At 39.7% G+C, this 16,210-nt stretch overlaps 1 protein-coding gene across 1 annotated transcript in view; it reads left to right on the forward strand.

Annotated features, from left to right (window-relative positions):
• The window catches only part of enpp2 (ectonucleotide pyrophosphatase/phosphodiesterase 2), a 24,419-nt gene that overhangs the window by 5,535 nt on the left and 2,674 nt on the right, over positions 1-16,210 (forward strand). The window contains exons 3-20 of the mRNA XM_025061397.1: positions 212-361; positions 1,756-1,881; positions 2,124-2,184; positions 2,501-2,598; positions 2,743-2,822; positions 3,090-3,209; positions 4,590-4,645; positions 7,023-7,088; positions 7,262-7,334; positions 8,073-8,181; positions 8,978-9,103; positions 9,519-9,550; positions 9,648-9,775; positions 12,797-12,872; positions 13,362-13,449; positions 13,517-13,686; positions 15,458-15,511; positions 15,973-15,995. Of these exons, the coding sequence (XP_024917165.1) occupies positions 212-361; positions 1,756-1,881; positions 2,124-2,184; positions 2,501-2,598; positions 2,743-2,822; positions 3,090-3,209; positions 4,590-4,645; positions 7,023-7,088; positions 7,262-7,334; positions 8,073-8,181; positions 8,978-9,103; positions 9,519-9,550; positions 9,648-9,775; positions 12,797-12,872; positions 13,362-13,449; positions 13,517-13,686; positions 15,458-15,511; positions 15,973-15,995 (1,636 nt within the window). The remainder of the gene's footprint in view (positions 1-211; positions 362-1,755; positions 1,882-2,123; positions 2,185-2,500; positions 2,599-2,742; positions 2,823-3,089; positions 3,210-4,589; positions 4,646-7,022; positions 7,089-7,261; positions 7,335-8,072; positions 8,182-8,977; positions 9,104-9,518; positions 9,551-9,647; positions 9,776-12,796; positions 12,873-13,361; positions 13,450-13,516; positions 13,687-15,457; positions 15,512-15,972; positions 15,996-16,210) is intronic.

Genomic DNA, 16,210 nt, shown 5'->3' on the forward strand with positions numbered 1-16,210 from the left:
GGTCATTAAATATGTATTCTGATATATGTTCTTCACAGAAAATGAGCCAAAGCCAGTGAGTCTCAGTTTGAAAAATTAAATAATTATATCATTTTTCTTTTATTAAAAAGTGAAAACGGGTCCCACAGACCCGAACACCACACAAGGGTTAACTGTCAGATTAAAAATGCACTGCTGTCCCTAACTGAAGACGTCCTCTGTGTGTCCTCAGCTCGTCCTGTGTACGTACCAACCTCGGGCTCCTGCAGGAACAGATGTTTTGAGCTGGTGGAGTTGGAGCCACCCAACTGTCGCTGCGACAACCTGTGTAAAACCTACAACAGCTGCTGCTCTGACTTTGACCAGCTCTGCCTCAGGACAGGTACATCACATGGAACACACACACTTTCTGTTCTGTTCTTCTGTTTTCTTGTTGTCCCGGTACATTTTTGGAAGCAGATGAAAAGGGATGCCAGAAAAAACACACATTTTCATCAGGACCATCATCATCATAACCTATTTAAGCTTCTGAAAAATAAGGAGAGACAACGCTGTGTGTAATTTTAAAGACACTGTCTTAGTGTGTTAAACATTCTTAGTGTTTGTTTATTATAAATAATAAAAACATATTTATTATTTAGTATTCCAATCATTCATGTTACAAATTATTGGTTGTGGTAAAAAATTGTTGTGGTAATAAAAATACTTTAGGCCAGTGGTTTTCAAACTGTGGTATGCGTACGACCAGTGGTACAGTTATGGTTATGGTTGTTTTTTTTTGACCTTTTAGCTCCTTATTTGATTAAGCTTTCTGCATATTTTTAGCTGGCCATATGATGTCATTTATCCAGATCGTGGTCCAGAACCTATGAGCTAGCTCATATCTTTGGCAACAGTAAATAACAACTTAAATCTTAGTTGTCTCCCAGCCTATGTGAACTAAATATCTATTATGTGAATTGTTTCAGTCTTCAGCATCTGCTGATTTCTGACCATGTTTGTCATTATCACCAATAGGAAGTGTGTTTCCTGTTTGTAGTCAAAACCAGCAACTTTGGAGGTTTACACTCTTTGTAAATTTTGTTGTTTGTTATTGCATCTCAGAACTTCTGCCATATTATTGTTCTCATTATGGATAAACGGCTTTGAAAAAAAAAACATTTAGTGTCAAACATCCATAATTTTGCTGTCGGATTTTGAAGCTGCAGAAATGAATTTCAGAAGCTTGGATTGAGCCATTTCTTCATGGTTTCTTTACATTTTTTTTCAGATTGATCTGAGGTTTTGTCCAGGCTTCAGCCTTTGGTTGGTCAATTTGTCTCTGTTAAAGTGCTGCAGTCTCTTTGTGGCTCGGTCAGCACTCCCCCCCGCTGCTACTTGTAGTATTGGTGGTCTGAATTTATGTTCTCATCCTCAGCCAGGTGGTCTCTGGCTCACCACAGTCCTGCCACTGAAACCCTTTGCCTGTAAGGAAAATGATGATATACTTGTTTTTATGGTTGTTCTTGGGTCTTTACCCTCATGGTGTCAAATCCAACAATGAGCTGCAACCTTCTTCTGCTGTTCGCATCCACATGATTTGTTGCTCCCACGCTGGGCTGCGTGCACAGCCACGTAATCTGCAGCCTGAGCCCTGTTACAGTTACAGATCAGCTTTTCATTTCAGCTCAGTTTTCTAGTGGTTTTAATTTGTGTTCCCTCGTTGTTTCTAAGTGAAAGATGTTTTTCAGACGTTGAACTTAATTACCCTCTGGCTTTCTTTTTTCACAAACACAGAGGGGGGATATGAGTGTCGTAAGGATCGCTGTGGGGAGACCAGAAATGAGCAGCATGCCTGTCACTGCTCCGACGACTGTCTGACCAGAGGAGACTGTTGTACGAACTACAGGTCACTGTGTAAAGGTCAGTCATATCAGTCGACTATTTCACACTTTAGTTCTAATGCAGGTGTGGGCAAACTGTGGCCCATGGACCAGATATGGGCTTCTATGGGCTAGTCCGGTCCGGCAAACACCAGTACAAATTTTAAACCTTTGGACCTTAAGCCAAAATGTTTGCCCAACCCTGTTGTTATACTTTGGACCAATCAGCTGCTGCTGTTTTGCATCGCTGAATATAAGGGTTTTTTTGTTTTTTTTGTTCAGGAGACACTCCATGGCTTCAGGATGAGTGTGAGGAGGTCAAAGCCCCTGAATGTCCAGCAGGGTATGTTAGAGCTAATTTTGCTTTAAAAGTTTCACCCGTGATCACAGAGACAACTTCAGTCATTAGATCATTTTTTCAAAATGATCAAACTTCTTCTGAAATTTCAAAGAAAATGACCTGGATGAGGGAGAACCTTTGCAGATATCAAACCAGAACCCTTTTAGTTGTTCTGCTGTTCTATCACTGGGTCTTTACAGTCTTTACATAAAACATGTTTCCATACATTTGACACACGCAGGTTAATTACTCTTTACAATGATTTTTGTTTTCTAGATTAACTTGAGTTTTTCTTAATTATTTTTGCATTTTTCTTCAGGTTTGTGCGTCCCCCACTCATCATTCTGTCTGTGGATGGATTTAGAGCATCATACGTGAAGAGGGGGAGTGCTGTCATTCCACACATTGATAAACTCAGTAGGTCTTTGTTCATGCTTAGCTCCACAACCTTCTCAATGTAGTTGTTTTTATTGCTTTACGGGTAAATAAGAGGTTTAATGGTTAGGTGGAAAAATTGAGAATGTTATAAACAAGGGTCGTCTCTTTTTTCTTGCTTTTTAGGAACATGCGGAACTCACGCTCCATACATGAGACCGGTCTATCCATCCAAAACCTTTCCCAACCTATACTCACTGGCAACGGTTAGACACAGAGATCTTTATATCTTAAAAAATGCTTGATTTTTTTAAGAGTTGAAATACCTGATAAAAATGTAACTCAGCTCAACACTTAGGACAGTGAATGCATCAGTGTTTCCCGTACCATACGTCCATTGACTGCAACCACCAAAACAAATATTTTATTGCTAAAACAGCAGAAAAATAACAAATTATGAATGATATTTATGTAATTGGTTCAGTTCTCAATGACGCAGAAGATAATGACCATTTTCAATGTCCACATTTCAGGGTCTGTATCCAGAGTCCCATGGTATTGTTGGCAACTCCATGTATGACCCAGTGTTTGATGCCACTTTCACCCTGAGAGGCCAAGAGAAACTCAACCATCGCTGGTGGGGAGGACAACCAGTAAGTTGTGTTCATCCGAACTCCGTTCTGCTCTTTGTGTTTTTCAGACGAGAGACCAATGAAAAGAACACATTCATTTCCTTATAATGTAGACCAGTGATTCACAAGCACTTTGCTGCGTGGTAATAGTAAAAGTAATAGTGACAGACTGAACAATTAAATACTCAGATGCTATAAGAAATCAATTCCTGCAGGTATAACAGCATTGTGTTCAACTAAACAGGCCCAGGTTGACTGGGAATAGATTAAAACTAGAACTATTTATCACTTGTACCGTACGTTTTGTGACATTTTGGTTTGGAGATGCACCGGAGAGCACTGATATACCAAAGTCTAAGATCTCAGTTAGATCTTATTTGACACCAGTGTATAGTTAAAACAGAGAGGTGCTAAGATTGGGTCTTGCAGAACACATTAGATACATTATATAGATTAAATTTATAGAATCTGGTCAAAGACGTAGCAAAGAGCCGATCCAAAAACATCAACATTTCTCCAAGTCTGTAGATAAAAAATAGGAAAGTACAATTTCTTGTGATTCTTCAATGTTTTCAAAATTCAAAGAAATCCAAACCAAGTTGCCAAGTCCTAAACATGTCAGAATTAAACAAAATAGATGAATGTGTGTGAATCTCATAAACCCATACTTTTGTTTTTTACATTATTATGATGAATAACAACCAAATTATAAGAAAAAAAAGAAATTTCAAGGAACAGACACCAGTTTGGGTTTTAGACAGCCTTATGTCTTCTTGTTCTTTAGTAAACTGCTTATTTAAGTATTAGAGAACCCAATAACAAACTTTTATTTATTTTTGCCGAGATAAAGGAAAGGATAAATGTCTTAACACAAATGTGTCTGCACTGCATTTTCATCTGTTTATTTCCTTCTGTAGAAGAAATTAAAGTGTTGTTTTTCATTTGTGAAACCTAATTTATTGCTAAAGCTGTTGAATCTTAACTGTATATCCTTTAAAAACCCTGAACCATGTAGATTTGTATTACTTGGAATAAGAGACTTTGGTCTCCTACCACAGAACCGCAGCAGGATACTGGAGCAGGCAGTAATTCATACAGAGTGGTTTGGGATCCATTTGTGGGTTGAACTGGATATTTTGGGGGTTACCAGATACAAAGGATACTTTTTGTCTGCTTGTCTGATTTAGCAGATTAAAATATATATATTTTGGGGGAAATGGAGGTGAAAATACTTTAGAACATGGATGTAGAGACAGACAGTTCTCTTAATGGAGAATTCTTTAGAGACAGAGATAAACAAATCCACATACAGACTCTCAGTGAAATATTGCTCTGTACAATCACCTGGATTTTCCATCATTACTATATAATCACTATATTTTGTTTTATATTCTTTCCTAGATCTGGATCACAGCACTCAAACAGGGAGTGAAGGCTGCAACCTTTTTCTGGCCTGTGTAAGTTCACACGCACACACAGACTCCTGATGACTTTACCCTTTGACCTTTAGAGACTAAACATGACATGACCAACGTCAGGTCTGTACATCAACAGGGATGAGACCAACACCTTCTCTCCATGTCCAGTACTAATGTAGTTTCAATGGATGTTATTAGTGTTATTATTTAGTATTGTATGTATTTCATGGGAATTCCTTATAACAGGGAATGTTTGGGAGTTCATTTATTAGACTTCATCCCAGGTTTAGTTGTATCAGGAAGAGCATCTGGTATAAAAATCCAAATCACTATGTGATCTACTTCTTTGAAGATTCCTGGTGAATGGCCTAGTAAAAGTAGGTTATGTTTCTACTGCATGAGTTTAAAAACGAATGCCAAACATGACAGCATTGTGGACAAAAACAGGACACAACAGCAAGTGTCAAAGGCTCAGTATTTTATCAGGAAGACAATAGTTCATGAGGAACCAGTGTTCCTGATCAGAACCAGCCGCATCCTGATAATTTCCCTTTTTTTTCTTATTGAGTTCCAGGTGTAAACAGTTGCACTTGTTCACGTGTGATAAAATATCTTGACACCGATGTCAATACCAGGCCTGAGCGAGTGGGTGTCATCCAAAAACATGTCCTGTCATGTTCCCACTGCGCGCTGTGATCACTGCACTGCCCCTTAAAACCTGCACCGTACAAAGAAACCCACCAGTCTGGGCACAGAGAAGGCTTTGATGCGTGAGGGGCCGATCTCAGCGGGGATGGCTTTTTGGAGCTGTTTTTACAGCAATTTGTGCAAATGGGGCTGTTTAAGCTGTGCAGGAATCCTCTGTGAGCGGGGGTCAGAGTCTTGCCACTCCTGCAAAGGCAGTGTGTGGTTTACAGTGCTTTTCTTGCACTTGGCATTGACAGAGGTGTGTGAGAAATAAACAGAGTATGGAGAGAGAGAGAGAGAGAGAGAGAGGGAGGCTGGTGTGTGTATGTGTGTGTGTGTATTGGTTCTTTGTGTTTGACAGCCAAGCAGAGACTGTAAGTCTGTGGCTGACATTTGTGTGTGGCTAGGAAAGGCTCCTTATACAACACATTACATAGTTCACTGTTATAGCTCCACTGTGGGGATTGGCACAGTAATGGGGAGCAGGGATTGTTACGATGGTAGAAGCTGGGCTTTCTGGGAGGTCTTTATTTTACTAAGCAGAAGCAGAGAAGGAGAAGAGAGAGGGCATGAGACCGGGAGAGGAGACAAAAGATGTTGAAATCATGAACTTCTGGAATGTCCTAACTGGATTCTAAACTCCTGGGTTTGTGAATTGTTTAGTTTTGAACACACTGCTAGGTGAAGTCAGGTATCAATATTAACATAAAGCAAGAAGTAGAGACAAAAGTAAATATATGATGAGTAAAAAAAAAAATTTTATTTCATTTGGCATAGTACTCCAAAATATTATTTAAAATTGTTTCTTTACAGGTACCTAAAGACACAGCTTTATTCTCCACCCCCATCCTGAGACTGATTTCTTGTATTCATTTACAAAGTATGATATTAATTAGATACAATTTTTAATATATTTGCCAATGGCAATTACAAACATATGCAGATTTTATGCTTCAAACTTAAAAACAATTACTGGCTGTTGTTTTTGTGTACGCTATCAATTTAAATGACCAAAATGTAAAATACTATAATCAGAATTTTACAATCTTCTTTTGGACAGTCGTCTCACCACAATCAAAGCCGAAGTCATGGGAGTGGGAGTAGTAATGGTGGGGAAAAAATCATATTCAATTCCCTTTCAGTGGTTATGTTAAAGCACGGGTTCGCTCTGACTGCAAGGGTTTGGTTTCTCCCTGTCTAAACTTGACTGACGAGAGTGAACTCTTTAGATTGTTGGCTGTTCTAAAACATTCTGCTGATAGTTGTTTTCTGGGGCAGAACTGACATGTTTAAAACATAAATGTAGTAGAAGGAAGTACGTAGAAGGCTGCTGTCAGGGGCTAACACGGTGTGACCCCTCCCTCCATATCCCCTCTGTGCCACTGCCTCAGACATCAGACCCCATTCAGGGCCCGGGTCTTGATGGCTGACAGCTGTGGGCTGTATGACAGCCAGCAGCGTGGTTGGTGGCCTCGTCACAACACAGGCAGTGTAAACAGTCGGTCTTTGACTCTCGGTCTCTTGTCACAGTCACAGGCCGTTAATGTGTTTCACTCTACAGCCCTAAGCTTTATGAGACTCTTCCACTGGTAAAGGAACAGTCAAGAGTTTAATAGAGGTGGAGGTCTTTACAGTAGAACTCTGTGAGTGTGTGTTCACGCTTTGACTGAACTACAGTGAACAGCTATGGTTTTTATTCCACGCTCTCTCTGTGTGTCTTCTGTTGCAGTGGTATTTCACTGGAAAGGAGGATCCTGACCATGCTGCAGTGGCTGCACCTCCCTGATGGAGAAAGGTAAATTCACATTTATACCTTCAAATCCACTTTTTGCTCACCTCTCATACGTTCCCTGAATCAAAGTTGCACCAGGTCACTCCACTCAGGGCTCAGCCTTGATTGGTCCAGTCCCACTGGGTCATTCTTGTCTCGACAGCTAAGTTTACAAACACACATTTGTTCTGTTTCAGGCCTTATGTTTACGCCATGCACTCTGAACAACCGGACACATATGGACACAAAATGGGACCAATGAGCATAGAGGTAGGAACTTGTTGTTGTTTTTTTATTTTTGTTTGTTTTTTATCCTTGTTTGCATTAGGCTAGTAATATGCTTTTAATTAAAATAAATAATAATGTTTTTTATCATCAGAAATATTTAGTGGGGCATTTTAGATGGATAAATAGATTTTCAAATTATATAAACATTTTCACATTTACACATGTTAATTATTACAGGCTCACAAAAAATGGTATTTCAATGCTAACTCTAATATCTGGGAAAGCGGGGAGGATCGCCAACGTTTTTTATCATTATATGGGATTATTATAGCTTTTACTTAGTATGCTAAAAAATTAAGACATTATATTTAAGACAAAACAACAAGTTACCCCGGGAAATATTTGTGATGTTTAAGGGACTTTGTCTTTCTTTTTTTTAAACTGCATTTACATATATATTGTATTTCTTGTCTTACTTTTACCTTACTATCTCTGACTAACTCTTAATACTCAGACATGTGATGGACAGGTGGTACGTCGTCAGGCAGACTAGTGGGACATTTCTAACTCACACTCTGCGGAGAGCATCACAGCCCTGATTTTTTATATTTTATTTTTTTAATGCAGGGAGTTTTGTCCTTCGATGTTGTTAATTTTCCCAGTGGTTTGTTCGGTTAAGGTTTGTGTTTTGTGTGTTGAGCAGATGTGATGTGTTTCTTTGTACTGCTTATACACAGTCACACGTCATAGATTGATTGTCTTCCCTCATGTGTTTTACAGCTGAACAGTCCACTGAGGTTTATTGACAGAATTGTTGGTCAGCTGATGGATGGACTCAAACAGATGAGATTGCACCGCTGTGTCAACATCATCCTGGTGGGGGATCATGGTATGACACCCACACACCTAAACTATATTTATTTTCAAACTGTCCTGAAATAGAGTTTAACTTTTACACCACAAATTTTCCAGGTATACTATTACTATGGTTTAATACTAAAGTGTAGTACTTCACATATGTGAAAACCTACAGACATTTAGGCTTGTATAAAATATCAAGGTGATAGTTTTAACCACTTGTGAAGTTTATAACAATAAAATATAATATTTACTTTGGAAAATTAAAAATATGAAAAGAATAATGCCAAAGCACCAGATAATACTTATAATATTTTCTTTGTAAATTCACACTACAGTGTCCTTAAAACACCCAAGCATCGGTTGCTAATTTCTTGGACATTTGGTGTCAAACTGTGGTGAGCTGCTTGGCAACTATTTTCCGAAGTCCTCACTGCGTTTCACGCTACTTTTTGCAGCCCTGGTGAGAATCTGGCCTGAGATCCTGTAGAACTCTGTCAGGTTGGAAAAATTGATATGACAGATATGAAACCATTTGATAAAAAAATGTACCAGGCAAGCATTTCTTCCACAGAACTGAATGTGCAAATGTAAGATTTCCCTGAAATATTGTAATATTTTCCAAGTGAACATGCTGACTTAAATCCTTTTATATTGCCTGCTGTATGTCAAGAGACTCGAGCTATCAGTCAAACTGAACTGAGGTCAGTGTAATGACGTAGAAGCCTTAAGCACCAGCTGTCACTCAACATGTTTTTATGGTGAGAAATGAGAGAAATGAATTAAATCATTCAAATGTGTTGAATTAGTCTTTTGTGCATCTTCAGGTATGGAAGAAGCCGGCTGTGAACGCACTGAATTTCTGAGTAATTACATGACCAATGTCGATGACATCATCCTCGTCCCTGGGTCGCTTGGCAGAATACGGTCCAGATACCCCAACAACCCCAAATGTAAGGGCAATATTACTCCTCGTGATGTGTAATTCAATACTTCTTGATGTAACATGCAAACGTAAAACAAAACACTACACCTTTACTGTGGTCAGAATCAAGCTTTTATTGTGAGCTAAGCATATTTTTTACATTCTCACTTGTGTCTTATAATAACTGTTACATTTACATGCAAATGTATCACAAAACACATTTCAATACGTACTGCTCGTGCAAAATGTATTTTAATACCATACGTTAGAATGAACGAACAAGACTTTACTAATACATTTGTTGGAGATTGCAACGTAACCCCAAAACGTTGTAGGTCAAGGACGTAGTAAGCTGAGGACCACTGTATTCTGTTAAAATACACCAGTTGAGGTTGAAGCTGTTTTGTGTTTCAATTCTCTGACAACTGATCCTTTTTTTTCAGATGACCCCAAGGCTGTCGTTGCAAATCTAACAGTAAGTATAACACTTCCATCTAAGCCACAGTATAGCAGGTATGAACACGTGCAGTGTCGTGTAAAGATGAATGTTAACGTTAAGTCTTGTCTTTCAGTGTAAGAAAGCAGAGCAACACTTCAAACCCTACTTGAAGCAGCACCTTCCAAAAAGACTGCACTACGCTTACAATCGACGCATTGAGGAAATTCATCTGTTGGTGGAGAGGAAGTGGCACGTGGCCAGGTAGGGTTTCAACCCAGCAGCAGGAAGTGTAAATATATACATTATACATATATATGGCATTGAAAATGAGAGTGCGAAGGACAAACTGGACCATAGAAGTCACGCTTGTAGATTCAAAGATGCCACATGAGGATACAGTACAAACAGTGACATGAGAAGTTCAGTGAGAAACACACTCCTTATGTTGAACAGAGACTCAGTCTTTTACCTCACCATATGTTTCACCGTCTAATGTAAATTTTGCTCAATTCACTAGCTTTCCATGTTGCACGGATGATAGGTTGTGTCTTAGCCCACCGCCTCTTAGCTATGTCCATTTTTGTTATTAAAATTCAGAAAAAATATACTGTTTTTTTGGGTGGCACTTTGGCCCAGAGGCAATGTCTCTGTCGTTGGTGTGGAACCCCAGGGTTCACCTCCTGGGCAAGTTCGAATCCCGGTTAGGGCGGTTAATACCTTCCAGTGGACTCACCACCTGCAGGAAGGATTGGGGGGTTGGTACGGTGCAGTGTGAGCTGGGTGGCGACTGCTGCCCCCGCGACCCGGTAACGGATGAAAATGGATGGATATACTTTTTTGGTACGCCATCTTTTGATCACAGTAAAATCCTATACTAATAAGTTCCTAAAAAAAGTCTTCAAAAATAAAAGTTTCTCAAAAATGAATAAAAATACACTAATTTGCCTTAAAATAGATAATAATGACAATTTTTATGGGTAAAATGTATTTCCATCCATCCATTTTCATCCGCTTATCCGTTACCGGGTCGCAGGGGCAGCAGTCACAGATCACACTGCACCGTACCAACCACCCTAATCCTTCCTGCGGGTGGTGAGTCCACTGGAAGGTACCAACCTCCCTAACTGGGATTCGAACTTGCCCAGGAGGTGAACCCTGGGGTTCCACACCAACGACAGAGACATTGCCTCTGGGCCAAAGCGCCACACTAAAATGTATTTAAAAAAAACAATTTTCAGGACATTCATCATTGATAACAGTAAAAATAAGTCCCTGAAAAAGTGTTTGTCTTAGAATACTTAGCTATATCCATTTTTGTTGTTATAAATCAGAAAAAATATACTTTTTTGGTATGCCAACCTTTGATCACAGTAAAATACTATACCAATAATTTTCTGAACAAATCTCCGAAAATAAAAGTTTTTCAAAACTGACTAAAAATACACTTGTTTTTCTTAAAATACGTAGCTATGTCCATTTTTGTGGGTAAAATTACTCTACATATTCTCTACTAATAAGTTCCTGAGGTAGGTTGACAAGTTCATAAACTGAGAACCCAGTACATATAAATATCCATCCATCCATCCTCATCCGCTTATCCGTTACTGGGTCACAGGGGCAGCAGTCTCTATGACCGCCACCCAGCTCACACTGCACCGTACCAGCCCCCCAATCCTTCCTGCAGGTGGTGAGTCCACTGGAAGGTATTAACCGCCCTGACTGGGATTCGAACTTGCCCAGGAGGTGAACCCTGGGGTTCCACACCAAAGACAGAGACATTGCCTCTGGGCCAAAGTGCCACTACATATAAATATATACATCTATAATAACATAGTAAAATGTAACCACAAAGTCACTGATGCTCTGATGACACATTATTCCTTTGTTGTCTTAAATGTACGACTCCATTGTATATCACTGTGCCAACTGCTGGTTCGTTTATTTTAGGTAAAAAATTAAGTGAAACGCTGAGGAAGAGAAAGCTGTATTTTTATTGTACTCTCATGCACATTTGGGAAACAAACAGTGGGCAAGTGTTGCCCACTGTTTGTTGCCCACTGTGCGTGTGTTAGTACAGAATTAGTGCCTGCTCAACACACTACTGCTGGGATTGAAACCAGCAATCCTCCAATGGCTAAAGCCAAGCCAGGCCAGCAGCTTAGGCACACTGATCTGAGGTGAAGCTCACGTATCATTGAAGAACCACTGAGTTGTGTTATTTCAGAATGCAGTCTGGCAGGAAGCAGTGACTCAGGTGAGCCTTATTTAAAGCCTGGATTTTGAATCTGAATCCTCACAATTTATCCAGTTTCCCCAGATTTAGATCTGTAGTAGAAGAAACCGTAGAGGAATCAGCTGTGGCACTTTAAGCCCACCCATCAGTCAGACATCTTGAATTACTTAAAAACACATTTTTATACTGACAGGGAGGAGGAGAGGGGTGAGGGGGGGCGGGCGAGGCAGGGGCTGATGTTGATGCATCGTTAACACATGCGGCACCTCTGAAGGGTTTTCAAAGACACTGTGGCTGCTCTGCTTGAGTTTCACTCACTGTGTGTTTTCGCTGCCGGACGTTAGCAGTCTGCTGAGAGTCAGCTGACAAACACCTGATGGAAAACAGCCACAGGGTTCACTGCAGAGATTCAGTGACGGAATAAAAGCATAAGGGCCGGAAGGGAAAACAAACAACACTGCATGGCCGCTGCTGCTGCTGTGTGTCTGTCTGAGTGTGTGTGTGTGTGTGTGTGTTAGTACCTCCTTCCTGCATGGAGGTGAGATGCTGAGGCTGATGCTGACGTACATTTGGCCTCATACACAAACACATACACACAGACAAACACACAAGGCCGTGAAATGAAAGAGATCCTTGAGTTGAGCTCAGACACACAGATGATCACTGCAACACACACACACACACACACACGCACACACTAGCCAATGTCTGCATAGTAAATCCCTAAACCAACCAACAGTCCGGGGCAAATGAAACACTCAGTTTGTCTCCTGACCCCTTCAGCCAGTCATTTTCATTTTTGACATGCTTGTGGCTTCACTCAGGACACACAGACACACACGTGTACCTTGTAGTAGTGTTTCTTTAGTGGACACTAAGTGTCTGGTTTTCAGTTGAAGGACTGTGGCACCAGTTGTGTGAAGGATTCTCCGTCCTTGTACAAGGTCTGACCTTGGAGAAAGATGAAAACATTTTACAGTTCACACACAAACATGAACATTTCTCACTGGTACCAAATACTGATCGTAAATCAATTTTCTTCGTTCCAGGAAAGTTCCTGAAGGGAAGAGGCATTGTGGCTTCGCTGGAGACCATGGATATGATAATAAGATCAACAGCATGCAGGTCAGCTCCAGAAACACAGGAACCACACTGGTGTTTGTCCCTAAACTGTTGCTGTAGAAGTCAGCTGTCTAACAGATAGGAGGTTAAAATGGAGGAGATCAGGATTTGAATGAACCGATCACAACGACAGCTAAGGTTAAAGGACATCTAATGTTGGAAATAGTCTGCTGGGCAGAACAGAAAGAGAAAAATCCAGAACAAATTTATGGGTGTAATAACAAAGGACATGGAGAGGTCTGCGTAGACTCTCTGTCATCTAGGCCTTTATTAACCTCAGAAGTTTAGAAGTAGGAGACCAGACTCTGTCAAGATGTTCAGCTGCAAATCCAAGAAATTTTCTTTAGGGGTGTCACCAAGAAACTCAGGACTTTCCATTTCCTTTTCTTTCTGTCAAAGATGATCTGCTGTGTTGATTGGCCTGAAGATATTACAGTCTTACAGTATTCTGAATTTTAAGTACTAATTCTTGTCATGTTGGCCTGTCTGCAGACCATATTCCTGGGATACGGACCAAATTTCAGATACAAGACCAAAGTTCCAGCCTTTGAGAACATCGAGCTTTATAACGTCATGTGTGGTGAGTCACTAAACTGCCAACAATCACAAAATATGTGTCATACTGAGCTGACTGCTCTCACCATTAGATCTTCTGGGTCTTAAGTCAGTCCCCAACAATGGCACCCACGGCAGTTTGAACCACCTGCTGAGGACTCCAGTCTTCAGACCAACCATGCCAGAAGAGGTCTCCGGGCCCATTACCTCAGACCTGCCCTCTGCAGGAGCAGACGATCTGGGCTGCAGCTGTGATGACAAGGTAAGCGTTAGCGACAATATTATTTTGACAAAATTATCGATGTAAGTTTTTTCCACTTTAAGGTATGTTTACAAACAAGGCGATCTACAAAAACGATGATGTGTGTCTTAATTATATTAATCATGTTGATTAATATAATGATGCATGGTCATCCGTTTGAATTGGTGCAACCATGCAGTTTTCCTTCAGCATGATTGGTTGGTTGCACTAAAGATAAATGACATCATGGTGTAAACATGGTCATCTCAGTTGTCATTTGCTAACAATGGCAAACATGACAATCATCAAACAGTGTCCTATGCATCATGTTGTCATGCATTCATATGCAGACACAGTTAATTACATACAAATATATTGATTGGGTTTTTTTTTTGGTCTTAAGGTAAATGCCTAGAAAAAAGCTAAACGTTAAATTAGCTAAAAGCTAATTCATTCTCATTCTACAAATATAAAGGAGTTTCTGTTAAAGGAATAGCTCACTGTATTTGGCACCATTGGAAAAACAAGGCCGGGGGGGTTGTGGTGGCATCTTTTCCTCACCCAGACCACAGGTTACTTACTGCGTCTAAACATGACCACAGTCCTAACCAGGAGGTGTTTTTCTTCTCACCCTCATTCACAGTAAATACACCACAAGTAGTTTCAACACGTTCACATTTACTGTATATACTGTTGTGTATCATGTACAAAACGTGGGTTCTAGTGCTTTGGTGCACAATTATTTATAAGTGGAGCCAGATTGAAAATGTAAAACTGCCTGAAGACTAAATGCGCCTCCTCTTAGAATTAAATCAAGTTCATACAAACATTATCCATTTAGTTTTTTTATTTGCTAGCAAAATAAACAAAGAGGTGCAAAATAAATATAAATAGAATTTTAAAATGTACCCAGAGATGCCAAAGTTATGTCCGAGAACCTAACAGTTAGCTTAATTAATTGCTAGATGTTAGTCAAAATAGCTAAGAGGTTGGGTATAATAGCAAAAATAGCTAAACACAAGACAGAAGATTACAGCTGGCTAACAGTTGGACATAGACGTCAATTTTCAATACAGCAAATATCTCAAATTTGCTGCAAAAATACATGAAACATTTCAATAAACATGAATAAAACATAATTTCAAGTTTGAATTTATAGTAAGATCTAAGATTTAAATATTTTAAAACATGCCCTGTACTTGAAGGGAACATAATACTTCCAAGAATCACAACAGGCCAGTTAACCAGATGTTGAACATGTCTGTTTTAGTTGTTTAGAAATAAATTCAGAAAATCCCATGAAGTAAAGAGATTTCAAAAGAGGATTTTCTTCACTCTTCACTTTCACATCAGCATCACTGAGGCTTAGACTCAACTGCATGTGGTTGTGTTGCCTGCATGACTTGTTAAAAAACTGCTGTGTTTTGTCCTCTTTTCAGTTTTTGTCTCTGAAAACTGAAATGAGCTTGTTGCTTCTTTGCCGTCTGCTGCAGAGCTGGAGTCCTGTTCCACCACATTCATTCTTAAACCAAATCCTGAAATTTACTCCCAGAGAAACAAATATTCAGTCTCCACATTCGATCTGCCTGTGTGTGAGGCCCAGCTCTGCAGCACACTGGTCCAGCTAATCTACACTCTGTGTTTGTGATTCCCATCAAGATGTCTGGCAAGAGATTGTTTTCAATCTCCAATCTTTTTGCAGTTGCGTGTAAAAAGTAGGGGCCAGAGAGGTTTGAAAGTGACCCTTGTACGAGGCTATAACCTGGAGTCACTCTGGCTCTGTCTCTTACAGAACAAAGTGGAGGAGCTAAACCAGCGACTGAGGCAAGCTATCGATGGTCAGTCTGTCAATATTCTACCGAAAAATACCGGCAATATTTGAAAAATAAATACCACTAATTCCGTAAAACTGTTGCTACAGTTACAGACCCTTGTAATAGACTGTATGTTTCTATTCAAAATGCCTGATATTGTAAAGACATACAGCTGTAGAACCACACTAACAGAAGAAAGTATTTATTTTAGCGTCAATAGCCTATACTGCAAAGACCACTTCATTGCATCTTACACTAATGTACTGTAATCTTATACAAAAGTTATTTTTGGTATTAGCTGAACCAATGGTTTTTTTGGTACTACTGTGTTCAGCCGAGCGCAGTATATGAAAAAGAGTTTGTTACTAATGAGAACATTAGACTATGTATCAGCTAAAGTCATGATGAAGTACCACTACCACTGACACTTACATTTAATTATTATAAATTACACACACATACATAGACATGCATACAACCCAGAGCGAGTGAGAATATAAACAAGCTGTATTTACCAACTCATCCTAATGGGAATCAGACTGCAAGTGGTCTGCGTTCCATAGTTTAAGAACAAGTTAACTAGACCATAGTTGCTGTAAAGTCCAAATTTGATTCACAAATCACCTGTATTTGAGGCTAGTTAACTAAAATTGTCCTATGTTCTAAAATTCTGTTTGAAATGCTCCCATATTTGACCCTTGACCTCTGACCCCCTTCATTCCCCCTCTCTC

This window comes from Cynoglossus semilaevis, chromosome 13 (assembly GCF_000523025.1).
Source record: "Cynoglossus semilaevis isolate Cse_v1.0 chromosome 13, Cse_v1.0, whole genome shotgun sequence".
Classification (NCBI taxonomy): Eukaryota; Metazoa; Chordata; class Actinopteri; order Pleuronectiformes; family Cynoglossidae; genus Cynoglossus; species Cynoglossus semilaevis.